Source organism: Bubalus kerabau, chromosome 21 (assembly GCF_029407905.1).
Source record: "Bubalus kerabau isolate K-KA32 ecotype Philippines breed swamp buffalo chromosome 21, PCC_UOA_SB_1v2, whole genome shotgun sequence".
Taxonomy (NCBI): domain Eukaryota; kingdom Metazoa; phylum Chordata; class Mammalia; order Artiodactyla; family Bovidae; genus Bubalus; species Bubalus kerabau.
The window spans coordinates 56,818,734-56,846,523 of record NC_073644.1 but is presented as its reverse complement, the minus strand read 5'-3'; the positions used below and the strand labels follow the sequence as shown (position 1 = coordinate 56,846,523).

Below are 27,790 nucleotides of genomic sequence, written 5' to 3'. Positions count from 1 at the left end.
GTTAACCGGGGTGGCTGGAAAGTAAGATGGCAAGTTTTCCACTTTAGTAGTTCTGGTTCTCTGTGTTTCCTTTAATTTCTGCTTGCAGCCTACCCATCTCTCCTCTCTCTAAAGCGCCTCTTTTCCTGCATGTAGTACTTTAACCCATATAGCTGAAAGCCACCAGGTGGCGCTTCAGAGATTTTGCCTGGAGATGACCTTTCATTAGGTACGCTTTGTTTTCCAAGATACCATAGGTAGCTGTTTTATCAAATGTTTCATAAAAGCTTTTTAATAAAGCAACTTCCTCATCATTCTTCCAGCCTCAGCTAACAGTTTTCTCAACTCCCTACTGAAGCCAAAAGCATATTTTCAGGCATTTGTTGGTTGGTGACAACTCCCCGCCTCTTGAATTTTGTAGTAGTTACCTATTAACAAAATAAAGCCACAAAACAAATAACCACACGTTTTTTGTTGACGCAGAAAGAATGTTTACCATAAAGTTATCGAGTATTTGCACCACCTCAACATTCGTATTAACTGTCAATACCTTTCCCTACTCAATAACTGAAAATTATTGTCTCCAATACATAGCTTTCATAATTATCAATTAGTGCAACATTTTACTTTGCAATAATTACAAATGCATACTTTGACTAATGGAACTTGGTGACATCTAGAAAGAATGCTTACCTATATTTGAAAATGAATAATACTCAGATGCCCATAATAAATCTAAATGTGATAATAAATGCTCATAATAAATCTCAATCAGTGGATTAACACTGATATGTTAATCTACATAATCACAGAACTGCTCCAAACCAGTGCTGAGCCATACTTTGGAGTCTTCTAGAAACATCCTCTATGCCTTGCAAATTATAAAATGTCCACAATCTTATATCCAGTTTTTAATCTGGAAGGCAAAAAGGGACAACAACAATGGGGAACAGCGGATACCATCCATGTAGTCACTGTGTGTATCTGTTGGGGTATGATAGCCTTATCTCATCTCTCAATCTTCATCTACAAAATTGTAGAGAAGATTCAAACACATCCAATCTTAAACCTTACAGACAGGCCAGAGGAAGTGGACTTATATTATCTGACAGTCCTAAAGACAGATCACTTTGAATTTCTGGTGTCATCCTTCCCTTAATCAACTCGTATGGAGAGTTCCTTCTAGTTCTTTACAACATATATATTCCACCACCCAATTCCTCATGGGGCCTGTGCCACACAACTCATTCTTTCAATATTTACTGAGCATCCTCCATGTGCCAGGCATTGTGGTAGGTTCTAGGTATACTAAGGAGCATTAATTGAATATACACTGCTTTGGCATTTTTTAAAAAATCAACTTATCAAATGGTACATAGTACCAAGACCTATACATTTTTAGCAGCTTAGCTGGCAATAGAATTTTTTATGGCTATTTCCTAAAGAGGTGAATTTCTTGAGCAACTCTGTACTTCATAGGAAAAAGCCCTGTTCTTTGCTCTAGCATAGCAATGATTTGGCTACTCTATTTTTTATACACAGTCATATATATCTTCCTCCCAGTGTTTCCATGATGTATGGAAAATATACTAATGCTGATCATGATATTCTTTTTATTGAAAAGCAATATAAAACATGTTAGGAATGAGAGGAAGGTAATATTTTACATTATTTCTGTTATATTTTTATGATTTATGCCAGAATTTCTTCCCATAACTATGTTTGCTTTATCTGGAACATTTCATATTACATTTCTACATTATTGAAAGTATTAGTGTTTAATTTAGAAGAGCTTAATAAACTGTTAATCTGGGAACAATGGTCTTTCCCTTTTTTGGAGCATGCTCATTTATGTACAGTGTGGAAATCTGATCCCGTTCTCTTCCAATCAGCCAACAGTTCTTTTTGTACCTCTTCAGGCAGTTCATAGAAAACTTCAGGATCAATGTCAGAAGGAAAAGTAATTTTCTCATCGGGAGACTCTTGCTCTCTATTTTCTTTAAGTCCTTCATGACGTGAGACTGTTGCCACTGGTTGCTTATGGCTGTCTGTGGTGCGGTTTTTGGAGAAAAATTGCTCACTTTGCAAATTTGGAAATGAATGGAAAACAGATACAGCAGGGTTTGTATTTGAAAAGTGGAATCCTTGAGATTCTTTAGGTCCTTGACTCATTCGTTCATCTTTTAAGCTACTGTCTAAATAATGTGAATACTCTTTTTGGCTAGACACATACGAGGAACTGCTCCCACGTGATGTTCCTGGTTCACAGGGAGATACAGAGGAGACCTGTTTGCTTTTGGGTACATGATCTTTAGGATTTAAGGAACTATCCTGCTTTTGTTTCGTAGAAAAGAAAGACAATACTCCTCTAGAAGCATGTAATGGACAACTCAAACTTCCTTTTCCTTCAACTTTTTCTCGAGATTTTCCAGAAAGGATTTCTTCTTGAATATCTACAGGAAGCTGCTTGAAGACTTCTTGGTCAATATCCTCGGGAAGTAAGGAGACGGGAAATTCATTACTGTCTTTTTCTTTAGAAGAATTTATGGGATCTGGTGGAGACTCCCCAGTTCTTGTACTTTCAATCCTTCCAGTTGGTAGAAAATCCCGATTTGTTTCCTTGTCTTTAGAAAAATCCTCCATATGACAGTCTTTCATTTTCTAGAACATAAGGATAAGAGAGTAATTTAGGTGTCCGATATCTTTTAAATATTCATGCTGCTGAAGTCTAACTGTAGCTATTATGGGACTAACATGCTTCTACCCTGCTCCATAACTTCAGTCCTTCCAGCCAGTTCCAAATAACTAGAAATGATTAATCCACCACAATGAGTCACACTGCTCTGTGGACCTTTGCTCACTATTCCAGGAAGAAGGCTTCCTTCCTAGACAGCACTGAGCCAGAAGGTAGGTATGTATCTGGAGACCTGAAAAGGACCTTAACAATCATGTATTCAAACTTCCAATTGTGTGGATAACAGAATGGTGGCCTATGCAAATGATGACTCACCAATGACTCAATCTAAAACATGTATGTGCACAGATAGGATCAAGGACTGGTTTTCTAAAATTCTCTACTTTGAAGTGTAACATTTAACAGAAAGAAAAAAAATACTTCTACAGTAAAAATCTGATATCATTTATAAAATGTAACATTCTTTTATATGTACCTGAAATAAAAATTTTAAAACATCTTCCATTTTAATGTGTATAATTTTCCCTCTAGTTTTAAGCACCATAAAAAGTGTATAGATAGTCAAATGTAATTCAAGAAACATCAACACAACAGTAATTTCAAAAAAGTAAAAGCAGAAGAGATTTGGGCCAGAGCATTGACTGAGCACCTTTTGTGTGCCAGACATGAACAAGGTACTTTCACTTATGTTTACCCCTCTAACACTACTGTGAATTAAAGATGTTTAATCTTCATTCTACAGACTAATTTTAAAAAGTAAACATCTTTTAAAATTTCAGTTAATAAAAAGGGTCACTGAAAAAAAGTACTTTGAAGAGGGCACTAATTCAGTATTTCCATAACACTATTCTGTTCTCACTATAGGCTCAATCTAAAACATGTATGTGCACAGAGTACACATACTCTGTAAGTGTAATCAAAAATACTACTAAAATTATATTAACAATAAAATAACAAAAACATTTAAATTAAGAGTTAATGGTAAGCATAAATAATTTAGTAAAAGATTATTTTATAAAACATCCCACATTTGGTAAACAAAAGTTACAGAATGGCCATCTATATAGCATTTTCTTTAATCATTTGAAATTATGACTGACCTCTGCCTCTCTATTACCATACTCTTAATTTCTACAATTATAAAGTGAGCATTCATACTCTATCAATATTGCTACTAGAATTCAATATAATTTCAAAACCAAGAAAATTTAAATACTTGAACAAAAACATTGGTGTGGGGGAGCTGCTGGTAGCTTGTGTATAAATTGACAACAAGATTCGATTTCTAGTTATTTGAAAACATTTTCATATGCGCTCACCATCATATTCCTATATACTGTTAACAGAGTACCTCTATCAAGGTTTTCTCTTTTATCCAGTGATGCTTATGTTTTATTTTTATTCCACAGTACAATATACTTAAGGCTAGTAACCATAATATGAAAGATACTACTAATATATATAAGTCATTCAAATCTCATCCTCAAAAAGCCTCTAAATTATATCAGTTAAACACAAATTTATATTTGTAATTTAACTAGACAAATCCAGTAACAGTGTACTTACAAAACTGCGCTTTCCAGCGTGTGAAGTTGTTGATAATGAAGGTGTTAAGTAATAATCCATAGTCCCTTTCTTAGCAGTATTTAGGGATTTAAGGTTGCAGAAGCACACACTTAGTAGGGTAAGATGAAATGGCATCTTCACATTCACCATATTTCGAAAAAGTTTCATAAGGATATCAACCATTGGGGTCATCACATCATAATTTCCTAAATAAAATGTATAAGAAGACAATAAACATACTATGTCATAAATTAATGTTAAGAGCTTAATCTAATTTATATTGCCTAGATTAAGAAATTAAAATCCTAGATAGATATCATTGGGACACCATGACATTACATACTGAACTGGGACATCTCAACATTAACACCAACTGCCAAATGAAACTTTCCAGAGGATTTGAAATGTTGAACTTTTAGTTGTGGGATAATGTGGAGGTTGGAAAATCTCCGCATAAAATTAAAACTGAACAAAATGGTCAAAAATAATCATTTTGAAATTCTGGAATGAACCAAAGGTGAAAAAATTGAGAAGCACTGACTTATGAAAAACTGCCAGAACTCAGGTACGAAAGCGGGGACAGCGGGCTTCTCGGCTGGAGTCGTCTGTATCCCCCACTCACAGGGCGGTTGGGTAGCAGTTTCACCAGGAGGAGGCTGGCCGTCAAAGCCAGCAGCTTTGCTGCCAGCAAAGACTGACCTGATTGGAGGAAGAGGGCAAGAGCCCGCAACCGGCAATGATGCCAGAAAAATGAGCAAACTGGCCAGGAAACAAATGAGATCACGTGGCTCTTGAGCTGGGACTGCAACTGTGGCTAGGGTGAGTGATGATCAGTGGGCCAGACGTAACATTCAACCAGGAGATAGGGAAACAAGAGAACCACAGCTGACTGAGAGCAGAGAAGGCCTCAGCGCGCCACGTGTCTCTGCCTAGAATAGACAAGCATACCAGGGAGATGCAAGAGGGAGGAGTGGAAGACAAAAGCCAAGGCAGTCCTGAAAAGAGCATATGTCTCAAAAGTGCCCTCCAACCAAGCACATCTCCCTGTACAGATGAAAGCCTTCCAGCCTGTAGTATTTGAGCAAACTTTTGACCAATTATTTTCTAACTACCAAACTATGCAGACAACAGGGTAACCTCCTAGGAAGTCAAAATAAATGTTTTTAATTTCAAAAAGAACCTAAGCAGAGAAATCAGGGCAACCCATCACAGGAGAGGTAGATTATGCAGCTTAAGTCCAGACAAGTTACAAACAAAGAAAAGGAAAAAAAACGCCCACAGAGGGAAAAATCCAAGTTGAGAGTTTTACATTATCTAAAATGTCCAATCGTCAACAAACTATTACAATACATACAAAAAACAGCAGTGTGATTCATACTCGGGGGGGAGACCAGTCAACAGAAACTGACTTTAAGTATGATTTAGCAAAGACTTCAAAGTTGCTATTATTTTTCTCATGAGTTTTTAAAATTTCATTTTCAAATTTTCGGGTGCACTGGGTCTTCAGTGCTGTGCTTGGGCTTCCTCTGGTTGTGGGAAGCTACTCTCAAGTGGTGGTGTCCAGGCTTCTCGTTGCTGTGGCTTCTCTTGTTGCAGAGCGCCAGCTCTAGGGCATGCAGGAGTTGGGGTGCATGGGTTTAGTGGCCTCATGACATGTGGGATCCTCTCAGACTAGGGATTAAGCCCATGTCCCCTGCAATGGCAGGTGGATTCTTAACTACTGGACTATCAGTGTGCGTGCATGCATACTAAGTCACTTTAGTCTTGTCCCACTCATTACAACCCCATGGACTGTAGCCCACCAGGCTCTTCTGTCCAAGGAATTTGCCAGGCAAGAATGCTGGAGTGGGTTTCCACACCCTTTTTCAGGTATCTTCCCAACCCAAGGATTGAATCCCTGTCTCCTGCAGCTAACACACCTATAGGACAATATCAAGCATATATGCAATGAGACTCTCAGAAGAGAAAGAAAAAGGAAAGAATATTTGAAGAAATAAGAGCCCCAAACTTCTCAAATTTCATTTAAAAATTTAGTCTACAGAATCAAGAACCTCAATAAATTCCAAGTAAGATAAACACAAAAACCACTGGAGAAGCGAATGGCTACCCACTCCAGCATTCTTGCCTGGAGAATTTCATGGACAGAGAAGTTTGGCAGACTCAGTCCATGGAGTCACAAAGAGTCAGGCATGACTGAGGGACTAACACACATATAGTCAAACTGCTAAAAGAGGTAAGTGACTCGTCATATAAAGGAGAACAAGGGTACGACCATGCCTGGTAACAATTTACTGCCTCTCAACTCCAAATCACACTTAGTACCTGCTGTGATAATGTGGTAGACTCTGAAACTTTTTTTACATTACACATAATTCTTAAGCTTTGTCAGTGGAGAGAACTGGAGGATCACTAAATTAGAAAGGGGGCTTCTCTTCCTGTTCCAGTATACTGTTTTTTACTTTTTCTTGCTTCTGTAACCTGGTCTGTGCACAGTACATACGTGTGGAAATATCTACTAGTGCTCTGCCACACCACATGTGAGTGGAAGGCTCAGTCCCTCAGCAACCCCAGCCCCAGTCAAGCCTAGTGACGGTGTTCCCATGGTACCACCAACTCAAACACTGCACACAGCAGGCCTGTGGCTCGCCTGGAGTCCTTCCACACACCCACCTAACAGGCTTGCCGTGCCTATGCGGGTTGTTTCCTCCAGCTCTTCCTATGCAGGCACCATACCCTCCACCTTTGTACTAGCAGAAAAATGAAGATCTCTTCAGTATGAACACCTACTGATCTTAGCTTGCCCACATCCTGGAGGACTATCAACAGAAGCCCTCCCAACACAGACGCCTGTGTACCCCAGCTCACACGCTGCCCCACCAGGGAGAAAACTCCCATCATCCCAAGGCCGCCCACGTGCCCACCAGCCAGCCACAGCTCCTCTGGGGGTCAGGGGGTGGTTTCTCTTGGCCCAGTAACTACGGAGCAGCTCTGGGCCAGGTAACTCAAAGGATTTCTCCACCATCCAGTGTTCCACAACCACATCTTCTCCTAGAGGGGAGGAAGACTCTCTTTCCAAGTCTGCTCTTCCTTGGCTACTTTTCCTTAGCCCCAGGGTACCTCTTAAGGGTATCTTTGTATCTTGATAGTTATTCCCTATCATAGTTTAGTAATTTTTGAAACCTTCAGTGTTCAAATCTCTGTGTGGTTATGCTTTCTTGATTGAAACTAGTAACAGGAATCTCTCCTGATTAAACTATTTAACAGCTGCCTCTTCATCAAAAATAATGGAACACAAAGCAATGGAATACCATACTCAAAGTATGCAAAGAAACCAATCAAAAATTACATATCCAGACCAACTGTCATGCAAAAAATGCTATTTTAGAGGAAGAGGCCACAAATTTTAGCTCAGTAGAATGGTATGACAGTGTTGCTCAACTCTTCTTTTCAAATGCAAATCCTGGAACACGCTCCAGGACAGACCATAAGCAAGGCAACAAAAGAAGGCTCAATAAATATAAGAGGACTGAAATTACTCAAATATCTTCTCTGGTCAACATAAAGACAAATTGGAAATCAACAATAAAAGGTTATATGAAACATAATCAAATATTTGTAAATTAAACAGCAAATTTCTAAATAAGTTTAGGGGTCAAGGAGGAAATCACAACAGATATTAGAAACTATTCTGAGCTTAATGAATAAGAAACACAACACAACTTATGGAATACAGCTAAAGAAAGCACTGCTTAAAAGGAAATGTGTAACTCTAAACCTGAATTATTAGAAAACAGGTAAATATAAAATAAATAAAGTAAGCTGCCCATCTTAAAAACCCAGGAGGAAAAGGCATATTAAACCTAAAGCAAGCAGAAAGAAGGAAATAACAAAGATCAGAGTAGAAATAAATGAAATACAAAGTAGAAAGAAAACTGAGAAATTAATGACACCAAAAGTTGAATCTTTGAAAAGATGAACAAAACTGATAAACCTTACTAGAATAACAAAGGAAAAAAAAATCATCAAAATCAAGAATGAAAGAGAGGATATCACTGTAGACCCTATAAAAATGAGAAGAATTACAAGGGAATATTAAAAATTCATGATAACAAGTTAGACAACCTGGATGAAATGCATACATTCTGAGAAGATACAAATTACCAAAACTGACTCAAAATGAACAGAAAATCAGAATAAACTCATAACAAGCAAAGAAATAAAATTCCTTTAAAAAAAAAAAATTTCCACAAACAAAGCCAAGGACCATGAATAGCCAAAACAACTTCATAAAAGAACAAAGCTGGAGAACTTACACCACCTAATTTCAAAACGTACAAGAAAGTATCAAGACAGGGTGGAACTGGAATAAGGATAAACATACAGATCACTGGGATAAGAAAGGCAAAAAAGAAACCCTTACATTTATTATGATCAGTTAGTTTTTGACAAAGATGCCACGGCAATTTAATAGGAAAAGAACAGTCTGTTAACAAATCCTATGGAACAAGTGGACACTCACATGCAAAAGAATAAACTAAAACTCTAACTTTACACAACACATAAAAATTAATTCAAAGTGGATTTAAATATAAATCTTAAAAGTATAAAATTTCTGAAAAAAAAAAGCATAGGAAACATTTATAATCTTTGCATTCGGCAAAGAATTTTTAGATATGATATCAAAAGTAATATCCATAAAAGAAAAAACAATGAAAGACCACTACATAGTCATGAGAATGAGTCAAAAAAATGGTAGTATAAAACATAAATGAGAATATGAAAAAAACTGAAAGCGTCTATACTGTTGCTGAATATCTACCTTGTTATACTTACTGGAAAAAAATCTGGCAGTTTCTTAGAGTTCAACTACCATACAACCCAGAAATTCCATGCTTTGTAATCTACCTAAGATGAACAAAAGCATATATCTGCCTGATGACTTGCACCCAAATGTCCACAGCCCAGTTTTTTAGAATAGCCAAAAAATGGAAACAATCTAAATGCTCATAAAGAAATTATCTCATGCCATATAGTTAATTATCATAGTTTGGTGTTTTCTTTGGAGTTGGGAAGCATTCTCAACAGGGCATTTACTTTTATTATCTATCGAAACAACAAAAGTTTTCTAATGAAAATTTCTTGTAGAAAAAAAGTACTTAATAGCTCACTAACTCCATGTGAGGATTACCCATTTTTGGATCATTTTTCTAACTCAAAGTTTGTTTTTTTAAGAGTTCAACCTGCCAATTAAATGATCAGAATGCCAATTAAACGATCCATTACCTGCTCCTAACTTCTGAATTATGTGGGATGGAATTGGGCACTGACGACTCTCACGGTTATAGTGCTTCTCAGATGAATACCGACGGATTATTAATCTTATTGTATGTGGCTTCCTTCCATCTTGGCAGACTCTAAAAATAAAGAGAAACAGGAAACAAGGAATTAGAAAAAGTTGGTTTTTTTTTTTTTGGATGATCGACTATACCTCATTTATTTAAAGGTGCCAGACTGAGTAACTGTAACAATTATAAATATAGTTGATAATCAGGCAGTAGGCAATAAAGGTCCCTGAATAGCTCAAGTAAACTTCATAAAGTCTTCATAATAAAACTCTTGAAATTTTAAATGTAAGGCTCTCAGGCCTCACACAGAATTGAGTGCTATCAGGAAAAAAGCAGAAATAAGATACAACTATAACAAGCCATTTTATTATCCAAATCCAAATCATAACTAAAAGTAACATGTTAAAATCAGCAGGAAATTTAAGAAACTGAGAATCATTTACTGACAGAAGCAAATATATGAAAAATGACAAAATTTTTACACATTAAAAAGACTACAAAAAGAAAACAAATATTTAATGAAATTATTTGTCAAAAAGCACTTCTCAAATATATCCAAGGGAGTCAGTAATATCACCATTATATGGCATATTAGAACAATAATGTGAAGGGTCAATTACATATTTAGGAAAGGAAACACTCATCCACGAATCTTAAAAAGTGATCCACCAAATTATCTTGGTTTTGTTGTTGAAAACAAAAGTTTTAATGCCATGGAAAATTTGCTTAAAAAGTAGAAAATCTAATCACTAACAGAAAATAAATGTCATCAAAGAATAACATTTACCTTTCTATATGTATGCCAATGCACTAAAAGATCACAAACATGAAATACAAATAGTATTAAGCATAATCAAATTGATTCTGAATTAGAATATTTAGATTTTTGTAGTAAGCATTTTTTTCCTTATTGCTTAATCACAAAACTTCTTGACTGCTGTTTTATTAAGATAATAAAATATCTCAACTGGTTCCTATAAACATGTTACTAGTTTAAACATCTTCCAGTTAAACTTGTTCTGTTAAGTTAATATGCAATTCAAAGAGTATAATTTGGCTCCTGTAACTAATTAAGACATACAAAAAAGGGGTTATACTCTAAGCAATCTTAAGGCCAGTGCCTGGAGAAAGGATTAAACAACGTATGATTTTATACCTCTTACATATCTGTAGTATTAATAATCATATGCTCAAGAACAGTCACGCATACTCAGATACTTTTTTTTGCCAGCTAGATGGCATTATATACCTCAGTCACTGAAATAAGAAGCCACTGTATAGAAGAGGGCATGCCAAGCAAAGATAAGGAGATACGGTTAATAGTGTTTCATAGGTTTAGGGCATCTAGACTCATTTCTGGGTTGATTCTTCAAATAAGGGAACCTATGAAATGTATAATTCTTGTGGTTTCCCTTTGTCTAGAACTGTTTCCAGTGGCTTGGCATTTCATAATAGTCTTATTTAGCTGAAGCAAAGCAGATGACCCAGTTTCACCAGCATTCTTGAAGGCTCGGCCTGAGTCATATCCCTGAAGCTGCATCATACAGTCAGCCAGCTGTGTGCAGCAAATGATGAGTTGCATGGCCTTGCTCAAGACATGAGAACTGCAATGCATGTGGCAGCAAAGTTGAAGGAAATTTCACTTTATCAGTTTTCTGAGAGTTAGTCATCCAAAAATGATTTTTTTTAGTCACAGAGGCCATCCTAACATCATTACGGAAGCACACTTACCCAAAGCTGTTAGACCCCTAACATCCCGTTTTGAGAAATCAAAGAAATGGGAGGAAAGGAAGTAACACTCTCCTATGGAATATTGAGAAATAGATATATGACAGCAAAGGAGCATCAGAAAATGAAATGTCTTTTATTTTATGCTATGCTATTTGTATACTCATAATTCCAATTAACACTCTTCATGTATTTAAAGGCCAGTAACCCTGAGCATACACACAGTCACCCTCACTGCTCACACACAGTCCCATTAAGTTATTCCTTCGTCTGACTCTATAGTCTGAGGCACAGGAGATAAAAGGGTTCTTCTGCTTTCTCCATCAATTTGCTATCCTCAATCATCACAAATTTGTGAGTGTAGCGATTCCAGAGATACCCACAAAACTCCCTTAGGTATGATCAGCAGCTTAAGAGCCACAGCAAACCACAATGTTACTAATATTAAGACCAGTGGAAGTAGATGAATTAAATTTAGTTAAGGACATATGTTACTACCTTTGTAATACTTTATAATGTGGAGAGGTTCAGAGATAGATGATCTTTACATGTTTAGTCTCCAGTTAATCTGCAAATTCCAAGAAAGAACATCAATTATATATATATATACTATACATAGTATATATATATATATATATTAAATATATAGTATTTCCATGTACTATACACAGAATCTGTAAGATGATATGGTAAAATGGAAAAATCACCTGTTCAAAAGACTAGCAAGTAGTTCTTCAATCTTGGTTTTAGCTTCAACTTCTGATGAACATTTTTTAAATGAATCTTCCTCACTAAAGGACTACCAAAGAAGCACAAATAAGTATTAATATAAACCCAAATAAGCATATCCAATTATCAGTGTATATGTCAAATAAATAATCAACACTTTCTTTACCTCTTATGCTTAGTTTGAGCCATTTAGCTCACTTTTATACTAAATCTTTTTATCTGCAAGTTGTACTCCACTAGAAAGTGCATTGGAAATCAAGAAAATTACAAAGCTCTAGTACCAATGCCAAGCTTTAATGTGTGATTACAGTGAGGCTCTTAATTTCCTAGGACTTGAATCTCAGTTTAATCTTGGGCAAGTTACTTACCCTTTCTAAAATACAGTATCTTCATCTTAAAAAAAATTACGGGAGGAAAAGGGAGTAAGGTAGGGAGGAAAAGGTATGAACAAATGTTAATACTACCTACATGAAAGGTTTATGATGACTATGGGATATATATATATATTATTATCTCACAGGAAAAAAAACCACTGTTACCTGGGTGATTATAAACCTTCTCCACTTCCTAAATCATTAGACTACTCTGAAAATAATATTTTTACAAATTATTTTGCCTCCTATATACAATACAGGCTATTAAAATTAAGCAATAGTCAAAGTGGCTAACTTGAGATTTAAATACTAATTCTTAGATTCAATTTAAGAATATTTATTAATTTAATATAATAGCCTTCTCACAGGAAAACCATCACGTACTAACCTAATAAGCAAACTGGAACAGTAAGAATACAGTAGTAAAACTGGAAATCTTTATCTCAAATAATGTGACCACCAGTACTCCATTAAAATAAGTAACATCTTCACATACCTGAGGTGGTCCTGAGGGAGTCACAGGAGAGTCATCCTCTCCAAAACTGAGCTTCTGGATACGCTGAGCAACTGAAATTCCTAATTCCTTTTCTAATATTTTGGATGAAAAGGTCTGAAGATCACGCACACTACTGATACCCAGTGCTTCCAGACGTTTGGTCGTTTTATAGCCAATACCTAAAGCAAAAAGAGGTGCCTGTAGTGTTACAATAGCTTTTCTCTTTAAAATTAGCTAATTAAAATATTATAAATATATCAACCACATCTTTTGATACCATAATTTTGGATACCATTGGTATTTTTGTTGAGATCAAACTTAAAATTTAATGCCACAGAAATGAATTTTAATACATATATTACTGATAGTCTATAAAAATGTAAGCATTTGATCTTCAGAAATACAAATTTGCCCAATGATATGAACCCCTCATTGAAAATGACCTCAATGACCTCATTGAACCCCTCAAGAAAATCAGTTTCCTCATCTTTAAAATAAAAACTGGACATAGCTGCTTTCGAAGGTCCTTTGTGGCCCTAATATTTTATATACAATCCCAAAATAGAGTATGTGAAAGACCAATTCCATTCTCTAGATGGAGGTACAGTATTAAAGTATGAACCAGGTACTAAAAATAAAGGACCATATGTTTCCAGGTTATAAATTTCATGATCATATTCAAACAATATAAAAGCAGGGAAAATTAGAAAAGTACTTTCATATATATAAATTCCTAATATAGATTCTCTCCAGAAAACGTCAGGTTTTTGGGGGGGACTTTTGGTTTTCACCAAGAGCCAAGTATACTTCCCTGATGGCTCAGACAGTAAAGAATCTGCCCGCAGTGCAGGAGTCATGAGTTCAATCCCTGGGTTGGGAAGATCTCTTGGAAAAGGGCATAGCAACCCACTCCAGTGTCCTTGCCTGGAGAATCCCAGGACAGAGGAGCCTGGTGGGACTCCAAGGGGTTGCAAAGAGTTGGACCTGACTGAGCAACTAACACACACAAGAGCCAAGTACACAGAGTCTATAAGAATTAATTATGCATAACTGTAATATTTAAACTTAAAAGAAATATAGTAAAACCAATATATGTTTTTCAAATATATTTGTCTTACCAGGCATTTCCTTTATGTGGTTCAAACTATGAATGAGATCTTGAGAACTTTCAGGTAGTAAGACTGTTTGTTGATTTGGTTTAAAGACACCAGAAACTAATTTTGCCAATAATTTATTAGATGCCACTCCAGCACAGCCAGTGAGACCCAGCTGTTGGTACATGGCTTCCCGCATCTCGGCCGCAATCTGGGATCCAACGAGGAGTCTGATGTGCAACGTGTCATGTGGGTTTACAGCTACAGAAAACAGCCGATGTTGTTAAAAGTCATCGTCAAAACATTGTTTGTTTTTTAACAAATGAGTTTTTAAAAGATAAAGGGCTTAATCTATATCCAACCCTACCCCTCAACACCACCACACTGCTGCACACTTAACTAATCTCTTTTGGCTCTTCACAGCAATTCTGTAAAATAACTATCACAAGTGAATTCCAAGGGCCTGTGACAGCAAATACATACTGAGAGTGCTGAATGATTAACAGATTACAAAAATTGATCTCTCATAAAAAATTCCTACTGGCACTACCAGAACTTTTACTCATGTTCACCAGGAAGTAAGCATAAAAGTAAAAATGTTACATTAATGATATAGCTAATATTTCAGATTCAAAGATTTGAATTTAAAGTTTTCACACTAGTGGTATGTGCTACTAAAAACAATTTTGGGTTTGTATACAGTTAAGACATCTTTTATTAAAAGTATAGGGAAACTGCTATATAGAAACAAATTTCCTTAGATGTGAAAATGACACTAGAGTTATATGAGACAGTCCTGATCCTCAGGAGTATTTACGTCTGAAGTGCCATGATGTCTATAATTTACTTTCAAATGCTCAACGATCTATCGGCTGATCAATAAACAGATAAAGCAAATGTGTAAAATGATACAAAAGGAGTATCTACAAGGAAGGGCATAATGACTGTTCTCACTGTACTGTTCCATCAACTTCTCTGTAGGTTAAAAAAAAAATTAACAAAATCTTATGCAAAAGAGAAAAGAATCATGAAGAATTAGACTTTGTAGGCCATAAAACCTAGGTCTCTATAATATGTTCTAACTGGTAGACTCCAAGTTTGCTGTAAAAATTATACAGAAACACACCTGGAACCTTCTTGTTACCCAAGACCTTGTAAGTGACAAACGAGCACAAGTACAAAGGACACGTGAAAGCGTCATATTTTCTTATAAAAGAGAACTGTAGCTCCACCTCTTTTCTTCTTTAATATCAGACAGGTGGAGAATGACTGGAGCTTGATCACATCAGCTCTCGAAAAGGGGAGTAAGAGGAAGTACAGGCGGGCTGAGACCCAGGAGCAAGTAGGTCAGGACAAATCTTATATAGAAACACAGGAGCTGCCTTCTATGTGGTAGGGTCTAGAAGTCACCAGCAGTCACTAGATGTTTGACAGCCCAAGGAGATATTCAGTGGAGCTGACTGCAGCTTATTTTCAAACACAATACTACCCTGGAAATATCATCAGTCATTGGCACTTTAATTGTGAAGGAGATGAATTTGAACTGATTAAATATGAACGTGCAAAGAACGGTAGGTAGGCCAGGCTAAGCTCCCACAAGGGCTAACGTGGGAGGCTCTTGGTGCCCTGGGAGAATAGAAGCGAACAAGCAAAGAGGCAACAATGGCAAATTTAGTCTACCTAGAATTTTGCTTAAGATGGTTTTAGGAAAACCAAAAATTACTCCAAGAAGCCAACTCCTGTAACTTAAAGATGGCCTAAAAGAGGTATGACACTTAAAAATGGTTAACACAGGACTGTGTCAGAGAAATGAAAAGTGCACAAAGCACTGAGCTGTATGTCATCAAAATACCTTTTTCTGCCTGTTTAATATGGAATAACAATGTCTAATTTTAACCACCTTGATGGCTGAATTATGGCAACAAAAGCCATAAAACTTTCGAAAGACACAGTCAACTCACTGAACTGATTGAACATTAAGAAATGCAGGTACTTTAAGTTACTAAATAGAGCGCATAAGAACCCACTTACGTTGATTATTGTATACATGACCTGACACAGTCAGTGCTGAGAGCTCATCACTTTGAAGCTGCTCAAGTCTCTTCTCAACCACTTCTGTTAGATCCACAAAATTTTCATCAAACCCAAGTCTCTCAACAACTGGACTAAATTCTTCCAACAACTCTAAATTAAAATAATATTGGAGCACAGATGTAACTGAAGTTATAACTAGAATAGATTTAACTCTTTTATGCTTAAAAAATAACAAAATAAAGGTTTTACGTATATTCACAATTACACAATATCTTGAATAAAGTCAGTTAACTGCGATTTTTTTTTCTGTGCCATATTCTGCACAAAGGCAATATTTTCCAATAAAATAAGTCCAAAAATAACATTCCCTGGGCAGATACTCATAGCAATATTTAGCACAATCTCCTATACCAATAATTTATCTGTAGTACATTAAATGTCAATGAATATAGTTAATTATGATCTTGAAGCAGTAGGTCATAGAGTCTGCTTAGAAAAGTAAAGTAATAGACTCAAGCTATACTTTTCACTAGAATTTTAAAAAGGCAAAACAAAATAAAACTTAAATTTCCAAGGAATACTAAGTCAAAAAGAAAAATTACTTAATACAAAATATACTACAATGCAATATTTTGACTAGTCACCCTCCAACTCATTCCATAAGGACAGAGACGGATCGTGACTCACATGTATCTGAATGTCCAGCCTCTAGCACAATGCCAGTCCTTATGTCAAATGTTTCCTAAATTGAACTGAACCAAGATTTGAAATAAGTTCAAAAAGACTATCAAGTCTCATTTTTAGGATTAAAATTTAACTTTGAAACCATTAAGAAGAATTTTCACTTCTCTCTGAATCATCTACTGATACCAGCTGGGTGGCAGAAAACAACTTATTAGTCACTTATTATACAAAAAGGCATATGTTCTTAAAGTCCTATAATATGAAAGCTCTGTTGTATTAGTGCTAACACTGATAACAGCAGGGTAAAACAGTTAATAAAGAAACAGTATGATCTAGTGACCATCAAAAATCACTTCCAACCTACTAAGAGAAAACCGAGAGAAAAACTGACAATGTGTCTGACCATATAAAAGAGTTCTTTTGAATTTCCCTCACCAATTTCTGCCTTTTTTCTCCCAAAAGCATATATCTGATGCCTAGCAACAACAGGTAAAAAATAAAAGTTTATCAAAACAATACTACAATAAGAAAAATAAAGGACAAATTTTAACTACCAAGCAGAAAAGCAAGTTAAATACAGAATCATGTACAAAGCTGGTAACTGCTGAACATGGATTGATTATATTATTTCTATTACCAGGTCACAGGAATAAATTACTTATCTATTTGTGAAGTTAACCATTTTTGCTGTCAAAATGTCAATTTCATAAACACGATGCATTTATTAAACCTTATGATTACACAAGGCCAAAGAAAGGAGTTTATAATTAGAGGAAAAAAATGGAATACTATAGAATAAAGGTATGAAGTAAACAATAAGGTTATATGTCATAAATAGGTCTAAGATAAATTCAGTATAGGACTATTAGGCTACATTCCTATTTCAACTCCAAAAATACCATGAAAAAAAATCAACAAAATAACTTTTTATCAATGTATAAATCATGCTTAGAATATTTCTTGTTATTATATTAGTGTATTTTTAAATTATTTCAAGATACTAATTTATAAATTAAGAATCAGTGTAAAAACTGAGATTTATGCATTGATTTTCTAGTGTACTTTTCACTGTGAAGAGCTGCAGTGGTACAGAAATCATTTAGACTGATGAGTCTGACATTATAAAGCAAAAAAGACAAAACATGTATATAAATGACCAAAAATACACCAAAAAAATGCTCAAACTTCTCATAGAGAAATGCAAATCAAAACAATGATTTACTGTTTTTTTCAACTATCAGGCAAAATCTTTATAAACATCTAATACTCTCATACATACTAGCAACGTGCTAGGAAAATCTGAGTGCACCATGTAGCAGCACTCAAACTTCCTAACGCAAATTATCTTTGATCAAGCAGTTGAACTTTAGGAACTTACTTTAAGGATATCTTCACGAAAGTATGTGAAAATTTCTATACGAAAATGTCTACTGAAGCACATATTGATATTTTTTAAGAGCAAAAAGTTGGTAAGAGCTTAATAACCCCTCACTATAAGAGTAACTTGGAGAAGGAAATGGCAACCCACTCCAGTGCTCTTGCCTGGAGAATCCCAGGGACGGGGGAGCCTGGTGGGCTGCCGTCTCTGGGGTCACAGAGTCGGACACGGCTGAATCAACTTAGCAGCAGCAGCAGCGTAAGAGAAACTACATAATTTATCATCCAAAATGAGATATCTTTTGAATGAAAGGAGATGCAATTAATGATTACATAAGGACAACAGGCATAAAATGAGATACACTGTCTTCAAATCAGTAAAGGAATGGTTAAATAAGTTTGGGACAAAATATAATAGAATACTGTGCAGGCATTAAAAAGAATGAGGAAGAGCTATATGGATGATGTGAAAGATCACCAAGAACAAAGATGTACAACTGTATGTATTACATCATCTCTTCTATGTACATAAAAAAATATTTTCTGAATATTCAGATATATACATATAATCACACCCTCTCTTCTTTCTCTTCCTAAGCGTACATAGACACATACACATATGTGGGGGAAGGTGTTTGGGTCACTGTTTTACACATATGGAAAAACCTGATACAGGTTTTTGCATCTTGCTTTTTACCCACTCAACAAGGCATACCTCTATGAATCAAATGAAATGATACCAATGAGCTATTTTTAATGGCCATATAATATTCCATTATAGAGAAGTCTTAAATTCATTTAGCCATTTTCATCCTGATGAACATGTTTTCATTCCATATTTTTAGCAATTATGAATCATGCTATGAGACATTTTTGTACATATGTGTTATCATTTTATTTCTATTTGATAAATCCCTAGCAGTTATATTTTTGGGTTAAAGAACACAGTATCTTTAATTTCAAAAGATGCTTCTAGATTGTTTTAAGACTGTAATACTTTGTTTCTACTTTTTCTCACATTCTTATTTTTAGTAGGAATGAATTTAAGCATTCCATTTTCACATTGTCGAGTTTGCTTTTTGTCAACTGCCTATTCATATCCTTTGTCCATTTTGCTTAAGCTTGTTTCCTCTTATTAATTTGTAAGAGCTCTGGGATAGTACATTTAACTCTTTCAGCTGAAAACTGCTACAAATAACAAAAGAACAAATAAAAAATACTAGCAAACAAGTAAAAAGCTGATTCTTATACACTTTAAAATGATATCTATTTGCCATATGCCAGTACACGTATGGTTTCATTTTTCCTATAATTTACTAAAACAGCAAGATTCAAATCCAAACCTTAGTAAGGGGGAGTTTATCCACACTGAAATATCTAATACATACATAAAAATCTAAAAAAAAAAAACTAATATACTCATTATCTTTGCTAACAGTTCCTAACAAATTGTTTTTTAATTATGTTAATCAAACATTACAGAAGTCTCTCTCAACTACCATTAGTATATTAGAGTACAGCATATTTCTTCATAGTTCATTCAAGCTTGCATTTAAATTTAAGTATCTGGTTTTCTTTGGTTTATCTTCTTCCATTTTCTCACTTTAAAATTTTTTTATATTTTCTCATATTTATATAAACATCACCCATGACTGAGTTCAATTCCTTCCAACTATACGTTTCTTTCACCATTTACTCATGACATATTAAGTCATTCTCATATAAATTTTTTTAAATGAGAAAGCCCCCAAATAAGAAAACTGACTTATGCACTTTATACTTACTGAACAATCATGTAGCTAACAGGCATCCTATATAAAATTTAATGCTGAAAGTATATTGCCCAAAATCTGTACCTGTAACCTTGTATGACATCTCTCTGTAGCGAGTCAGGTCTTCTCCATTAACTAATACTAGCTGTGGACACTTTTCTTTTGCATCTCTGACACTCATAAGTTTCTTAACTCCAAGTTTCCTAGCTTCATAGTTGCAGGTAACCACCAAATATTTCTGCTGAACCCCTGTAAAAAACAAACATTTTATGAGAAAATTGAAAATGAAAATTTACTTATTTCATATTATAATTGTAAGTTATAATACAATGTTTTGATAAGAATAAAAATCTCTATCTCAGTTAAAAAATATAGCCTCCATCCATCAAAGGTCTATGAAGTACAATTTAACAAATCAGGGGCTTCCCTGGTGGCTAGAATAGCATAGAATCTGCCTACAATGTGGGAGACCCAGGTTCAAACCCTGGGTTGGGAAGATGATCTGGAGAAAAGAATGGCTACCCACGCCAGTATTCTTGCCTGGAGAATTCCATGGACAGAGAAGCCTGGCGGGCTAAAGTCCATGCAGTTACAAAGAGACAGATATGACTGAGCAAATAACACTTTCACTTTTACCACAAATCAACAATTCTGTGAAGTCTTCAGCAAAAAGATACAAATAAAGTCCTTCCAGGATTTTTTTCAAACAATAAAAAAAAATATATTGAATTAACTCTATATAACTTTATATATAACTCTAGGCCATGTTTGGATGTGAGAGTTGGACTGTGAAGAAAGCTGAGCGCCAAAGAATTGATGCTTTTGAACTGTGGTGTTGGAGAAGACTCTTGAGAGTCCCTTGGACTGCAAGGAGATCCAACCAGTCCATTCTAAAGGAGATCAGCCCTGGGATTTCTTTGGAAGGAATGATGCTAAAGCTGAAACTCCAGTACTTTGGCCACCTCATGCAAAGAGTTGACTCATTGGAAAAGACTCTGATGCTGGGAGGGCTTGGGGGCAGGAGGAGAAGGGGACGACAGAGGATGAGATGGCTGGATGGCATCACTGACTCTATGGACGTGAGTCTAAGTGAACTCCAGGAATTGGTGATGGACAGGGAGGCCTGGCATGCTGCGATTCATGGGGTCGCAAAGAGTTGGACACGACTGAGCGACTGAACTGAACTGAGGCCATGTTTTACCACAAGTAAGGCAGATGAAAGTAACTGACTACAATTAACTACTGGTCACTACTAGAAAATCTAACTTGTCTTCTGAATAACTTCCCAATTAATATAAAGCTATGTTCTGTTACAAGTGCCAACCTCCTGCTGCTGCTGCTAAGTCGCGTCAGTCGTGTCCGACTCTGTGCGACCCCATAGACGGCAGCCCACCAGGCTCCCCCATCCCTGGGATTCTCCAGGCAAGAACACTGGAGTGGGCTGCCATTTCCTTCTCCAATGCATGAAAGTGAAAAGTGAAAGTGAAGTCTCTCAGTCATGTCCGACTCTTAGCGACCCCATGGACTGCAGCCTACCAGGCTCCTCCGTCCATGGGATTTTCCAGGCAAGAGTACTGGAGTGGGGTGCCATTGCCTTCTCCGAGTGCCAACCTACACAGTTATTAGTAATCTCCCCCAGTAAATGTTCTAATGACTGAACTTTTCTTCACAGTAACCTACAGAAAAGATTAGACAGTGAAGTGGCATCATGAGCCCCTCCTTATCAAAAAGATTAAATTATGATCATCTACACACTGTTTAAAAATTCTAATTTACCACTGACTTATAACTGCTAAAACTGTTTGCTTTTTCCCTAAAATTCTCATATTATAAACAGGCAAAGAAACATTTCACTTATTTTTGATATGTCAGATGATGCCCCAAAACAGAATCAGGGGGTCAAAAGTAATAAATTATGATTCATCAGTAAACTATATTAAAAAACCAGATTAGTCACTTCCTTAACTAAAAAATCAGTCTTTTAAGGCAGGATTATATGGACTCACCATTGTGTCACCAGCCCAAGTTAAGTAGTCATATATTTGCTAATGGTGGCTCAGCAGTGAAGAATCCACCTGCAATGCAGGAGACTGGCGCTCAATCCCTGGGTTGGGAAGATCTCCTGAAAAAGGCAACCCACTCCAGTTTTCTTGCCTGTTGAATCCCATGGACAGAGGAGCCTGGCAGGCTACATTCCATGAGGTCACAGGAGAGTCGGATATGACTTATTGACTAAACAAATTAAAATGCAGTAATGAATTATTACCAGGAAATAAAGAATATTATGCTGACGGTTTCTAGGAGAAAACAACATAGGCTTTCATTTGTATTAGCAAATATTGTCATTGTTGTTGTTTAATCATTAAGTCCTGTCCACCTCTTTTAGGACCCTGTGGCCTATAGCCCGCCAGATTTCTCTGTCCATGGGATTTCCCAGGCAAGAATATTGGGAGTGGTAGCCATTTCCTTCTCCAGGGATCTTCTAGACCCAGGGATCAAACCCACTTCTCCCACACTGGCAGGCAGTGGATTCTTTACCACTGAGCCAACAGGGAAGCTGGCATCTTAATTATACGACCCCTCTTTACTAATCATTACTTACACAACATCTTACAATGCTACTAATTAGAAATGCCTAATGAAGAAAATTCAGGTTCCCTAATCCTAACTCCTTGACATCTTTAGGAAATTTTAAAGACCCTAGACCTTAACCAAAATGTACTCATCAGTCATCCTCTGTTCCTTAGTAAACTAGGCTGAGCTGAATTGGGTTTTATCAAAACCAAAGTAGACACCAGAGGGTAGCAGCAAGTGACCAAAACTGCTGTTTATGCTTTTCAGTTCAGTTCAGTTGCTCAGTCGTGTCCGACTCTCTGCGACCCCATGAATCGCAGCACGCCAGGCCTCCCTGTCCATCACCAACTCCTGGAGTTCACCCAAACTCACGTGCACTGAGTCAGTGATGCCATCCAGCCATCTCATCCTCTGTCGTCCTCTTCTCCTCCTGCCCCCAATCCCTCCCAGCATGCTTTTACTCAAAGATAAATCCTTACTACATGCATAAAATTTTAGAAATTTACTTTTCTAATGTAAAAATAAAATATTAAAATAAGCCAACACAATACTAACTCCCCAATGTAAAATTTCTTTGCTTTTTATTTTAAAACATACTTATGTTTTCATGAAAAGCTTGTACTATGCATGCCTTAATATTTTGGGTTGTTCAAAATCCAATTATTTTGTCACACAAAATCCAAATATTTTGTTACACAATTCAATAGTTAATTTCAAAAGTGGGAGAATAGTTGAAAATGCCTATTACTTTTTTTTTTTAAAGGTTATTCTTGAGATAAAATGGCTGTAAAATTTCAAACATCAAGAAAAATACTAGACGTTTATTGTGGTCTTCCTATTTGGTTAATTATACTACTTCTCTCACATTTGCCATTTAGAAAATGAGGCTCATAAAGTTTACATCCAGTAGTGAAATAAAGATTACTGTCTATAAAGCATCACAGAACTGCTTCCAACATGATTAATAAATCAGAATAAATAATAACAAATCATATCATACAATGAAAATAGTATCAAAGTCCAGAATTACCTAAAGGTTTGTCCTTTAGTTCTGGATTGGAGATCATTTCTACTTGTGCATAAAAGCAATCCAGATCCACGTGTACTATGACTCTACATGAAAAACTTCCTGCTGGTTCCAGCTCATCATGAACTGTGGCATGATATGCAACCAAATGAAAAAAACACATTCAGCCTGTTTATCGTCTCTGAGCAACTGCCAATCCCTTAAAACATGGCAACCAAGAAAGAATATAGATTTTTAAGTTTTTTTTTCCTGGATTTATTACATGTGTCAAAGAATCTAAAACTTACAAGGATATGAGAGAAACTCCACCCACAATAGAGTCCTCAGTCCCATTTACTATTTCTTTGTGTATTGCATTTTTCTCAAGATAGTAATAAATTTTAAGGGAAAAAAACCTTTTATCAATAATGGAAGATGCAAGAGTTAATCCTAGGACTTTGAAGTTTATAGGAAAATTTAAAGTAAGTTGGAAAGGGCTGAAAAGTTTGTAAACGCAAATCTTCCAACCAACTTAAAAATTATCCTTCCCTGGTGGCTCATTGTAAGATTTAACCTGTCAATGCAGGAGACTGAAGTGACTTAGCAGCAGCAGCAGGAGACAGGGATCAAACCCCGGGTAGGAAAGATCCCCTGGAGGAGTGGCAACCCACTCCAGTATTCTTGACTGGAGAATTCCATGGACAGAGGAGCCTGGTGGGCTACAGTCCATTCCATGCAGTCACAAAAGAGTCAGACATGACTTAGCGAGTAAACAACAAAAAATTATTCTAAGTGGCATGTCCTTAAAAAAATAACCTGAAACACAAAACAGAAGACAGAATCTCTGGGTCCCAGTGGACTATATTTAGCTCCCATGAGATCAGGATTATTTGGTTCAATGCTGAATAGCCGATACCTAGACTACCAACAAATACTTGCTAAATTTAAAGATTGAGTAAATATTTCCTGGATTTTAAAAAGTAGTTCACATCTTGGTGGAGGGGGCAGAGGGATAAGACAAATTTCAGCTATTAACAGCAGTTAAAAACAAGGCAGGCTAAAATGCCATGTGGTATCCTGGTTTGGAGTTTGGAACAGAAACAAATTAAATGGAAAAAAAAAAAATCAACCCTGGTAAAATCTGAATAAAGCTTGTCCTTCCGTTAAGAGAATTAATTACTATGCCAACGTTACTTTCTTTTAACAAATGTATCGCGGTGACGTAAGACATTAAAGTCGGTAAAAGTTATTTGTGCATCTCTCTGTAAACCTAAAAGTATTTAAAATTTTTCAACCTTTTTAAAAACGAAGGGCGGGGAGGCTGGCAAGGAGAGAGCCTTGGCCCCAAACCACAGGGGTTGGGCCCCGAGGCTGGAAGCGGGTCAGCAGAGAGGCGGCCACTTGCAGACCCGGCCGGGTTCGGTTCCGAGCCGGGCGGTCCCTTCCGCTGAGGCCGGGCCGCAACCTCTGCCAAGTGGGCGACAAGGTTCCCGCTTCCGCAACCCTGAGGCACCCGAGGCCCCTTCCGCTTTCGCGGGGCTGTTTGAAGGGAGACAAGCGCAGCCTCCATTACCCCACTGGACGCGCCCGACCTTCCCTTTCTGGGCCAAGCCGCCCCTCTCGGGGACCTTGGCCTCAGAACACCAGGCGGCGATGGGCCGCTCTCTCGGCGGAGCCGGGAAGACGGCGGGACGCGGGCGGGAAGGGGACGGTCGCTCTCCAACGGCGGCAGCCGCCTCCGCCGCTGCCCGGGGCGCCCGCCCTCGTCGCCCCGCCCCGCCTGCTCATTTACACCAAGGGAGGTCGTCGAGCTCGTCAGGCTCCAGCGCCCCGGGCCAGCCGCCGGGCGCCCCCGCCTCCGCCCGCTCCATGGCCCGAGTCGCGTCCGCTTCCTCGTCGCCGCCGCCTGCCTCCTCAGGCTCCACCCCCCGCTTCTCCATTCCCCCCCGGCGACCGCCCACCGAAAGGCAGCTTCCGGCCGCGGCTGCCCGCGCTCCGCGGGGAGCAGCGGGGCTCGCACCTGCGCAGTGTGCACTTAGCCACGGGCTGCCCTGACGGTCACCGGTGCTGCAAATCCTCCTGACCGGCGTCTGGGACTTCTCTCCTGCGTAGCCTTGAAGGAGGGTTTACCATCCCAAACAACTCTTCTTTTTTTTTTTTTCCCCTTGCGGTCTTCGGAGTTACTTTCTTATCACAAGTTTTAAATGTTTATTTTTATGTAGAAGGCAGCTTGTTCTCCCGGTCAACTGTTAGAAATGCTAACCTGGAGATGCTGAAATTTTATGGTGATGGGGATGGGGGAATAGATGGAAATTTTGGTGAGAGCCAGGCGACCTTGTAAACTAATATGATTGTGTTAGTTGCTCAATCGTGTCCGGCTCTGCGCAATCCCATGGACTGTAGCCCACCAGGCTCCTCTGTCCATGGGATTCTCCGGGCAAGAATACTGGAGTGGGGTTGCCATTTCCTTCTCCAACTAATATGATTAGCTAGTATGTTAAAATTTGCGTTTTGTTGTTTGACTCAAAGATACTGTGACACTGCTGTATTTAAAGTGGAAAACTTAACAAGGACCTACAGTATAACACAGGGAACTCTGCTCACTGTTAAGTGGCAGCCTGGATGGGAGGAGAGTTTGGGGGAGAATTCGTGTATAGGTGTGGCTGAGTCCCTTCACTGTTCACCTGAAACTGTTGCAACATTGGTAATTGTCTATGTGCCTGTGTGCTAAGTCCCTTCAGCCAGCTGACTCTTTGCCGCCCTATGAACTGTAGCTGGCCAGGCTCCTCTGTCCATGTGATTCTCCAGGCAAGAATACTGGAGTGGGTTTGCCAGTTCCTTCTCCAAGGGATCTTCCCAACCCAGGGATCAAACCCACATCTCTTAGGTCTTGTGTATGGGCAGGCAGGTTCTGTACCACTCAGTTCAGTTCAGTTTGGTCAGTCGAGTCCCACTCTTTTTGCCACCCCATGGACTGCAGCACGCCAGGCTTCCCTGTCCTTCACCACTCCCGGAGCTTGCTCAAACTCATGTCCATAGAGTCAGTGATGCCATCCAACCATCTCATCATCTGTCGTCCCCATCTCCTCCTGCCTTCCATGTTTCCCAGCATCAGGGTCTTTTCCAGTGAGTCAGCTCTTCCCATCAGGTGGCCATAGTATTGGAGTGTTAGCTTCAGCATCAGTCCTTCCAATGAATATTCAGGATTGATATCCCTTAGGATTGACTGGTTTGATCTCCTTGAAGTCAAAGGACCTCTCAAGAGTCTTCTCCAACACCATGGTTAAAAAACCAATTATTCAGCACTCAGCTTTTATTAAAAAAACTAAGATCATGGCATCTGGTCCCATCACTTCATGGCAGATAGATGGGGAAACAGTGGAAACAGTGACAGACTTTATTTTGGGGGGCTCCAAAATTACTGCAGATGGTGACTGCAGCTATGACATTAAAAGACGCTTGCTCCTTGGAAGAAAAATTATGACCAAAAAAACCTAGACAGCATATTCAAAAGCAGAGACATTACTTTTCCAACAAACGTCCATCTAGTCAAAGCTATGGTTTTTCCAGTAGTCATGTATGGATGTGAGAGTTGGACTATAAAGAAAGCTGAGCACCGAAGAACTGATGCTTCTGAACTGTGGTGTTGGAGAAGACTCTTGAGAGTCCCATGGACTGCAAGGAGATCCAACCAGTCCACCCTAAAGGAGATCAGTCCTGGGTGTTCATTGGAAGGACTGATGCTGAAGCTGAAACTCCAATATTTTGGCCACCTGACTAGAAAAACTGACTCATTTGAAAAGACCTTGATGCTGGGAAAGATTGAAGGCAGGAGGAGAAGGGGATGACAGAGGATGAGATGGTTGGATGGCATCACTGACTCGATGGATGTGAGTCTGAGTGAACTCCAGGAGTTGTGATGGACAGGGAGGCCTGGCGTGCTGCAACCTGTGGGGTCACAAAGATTCAGACACAACTGAGCAACTCAACTGACTGAATTGACAGCTTTTTATAGTCCAACTCTCACATCCATACATGACTAGTGGAAAAACCATAGCTTTGACTAGAAAAACCATAGCTTTTGACCACTATCACCATGTTGGAAGCCCTAAATGGCTATACTCGGGTACAAAATAAAATGTTAAAAAAAAATACTGTTAGATTGTATACCTGAATTTTTAATCATATGGAACAGAAATTTAATACATGAGCTTTGGCATCTGGTAAGATCTTAAATGCATCCCTGGTGTCTGAGACAGTAAAGAATCTGCCTACAACACAGGAGACCTGTGTTCAATCCCTGGGTCGGGAAGATCCCCTGGAGAAAGGAATGGTAA

General features: G+C 37.8%; 1 protein-coding gene across 3 annotated transcripts; it reads right to left on the bottom strand.

The window, feature by feature from the left end:
* Positions 1–1,572: 1,572 nt before the first annotated feature.
* Positions 1,573–25,393, bottom strand: POLI (DNA polymerase iota). 3 transcript variants are annotated; one of them, XM_055559045.1, is made up of 10 exons: positions 25,246–25,393; positions 23,478–23,600; positions 19,958–20,122; positions 16,038–16,190; positions 14,031–14,267; positions 12,913–13,091; positions 12,021–12,112; positions 9,524–9,654; positions 4,241–4,446; positions 1,573–2,640 (listed from the first exon to the last, which is right to left on the bottom strand). In XM_055559045.1, exons 1-10 carry the CDS (start codon positions 25,391–25,393, stop codon positions 1,825–1,827), a joined length of 2,250 nt encoding a protein of 749 aa, XP_055415020.1. In that variant the 3' UTR covers positions 1,573–1,824. The 3 variants fall into 3 exon arrangements, with proteins under 3 accessions (XP_055415020.1, XP_055415021.1, XP_055415022.1); XM_055559046.1 differs by lacking the exon at positions 25,246–25,393 and adding an exon at positions 24,749–25,205; XM_055559047.1 differs by lacking the exons at positions 23,478–23,600; positions 25,246–25,393 and adding an exon at positions 24,749–25,204.
* Positions 25,394–27,790: the final 2,397 nt, after the last annotated feature.

What these genes read in the sequence shown, in the direction of transcription:
- POLI (XM_055559045.1), bottom strand. Translation starts at nt 25,393, where the DNA reads ATGGAGAAGCGGGGGGTGGAGCCTGAGGAGGCAGGCGGCGGCGACGAG. An exon ending in GATGTCATACAAGGTTACAG is followed by an intron (nt 16,191 to 19,957) that starts GTACAGATTTTG and finishes ATTTTAATTTAG; the next exon opens with AGTTGTTGGAAGAATTTAGT. An exon ending in CTTGCTAGTCTTTTGAACAG is followed by an intron (nt 9,655 to 12,020) that starts GTGATTTTTCCA and finishes CTTTATTTTTAG; the next exon opens with AGTCTGCCAAGATGGAAGGA.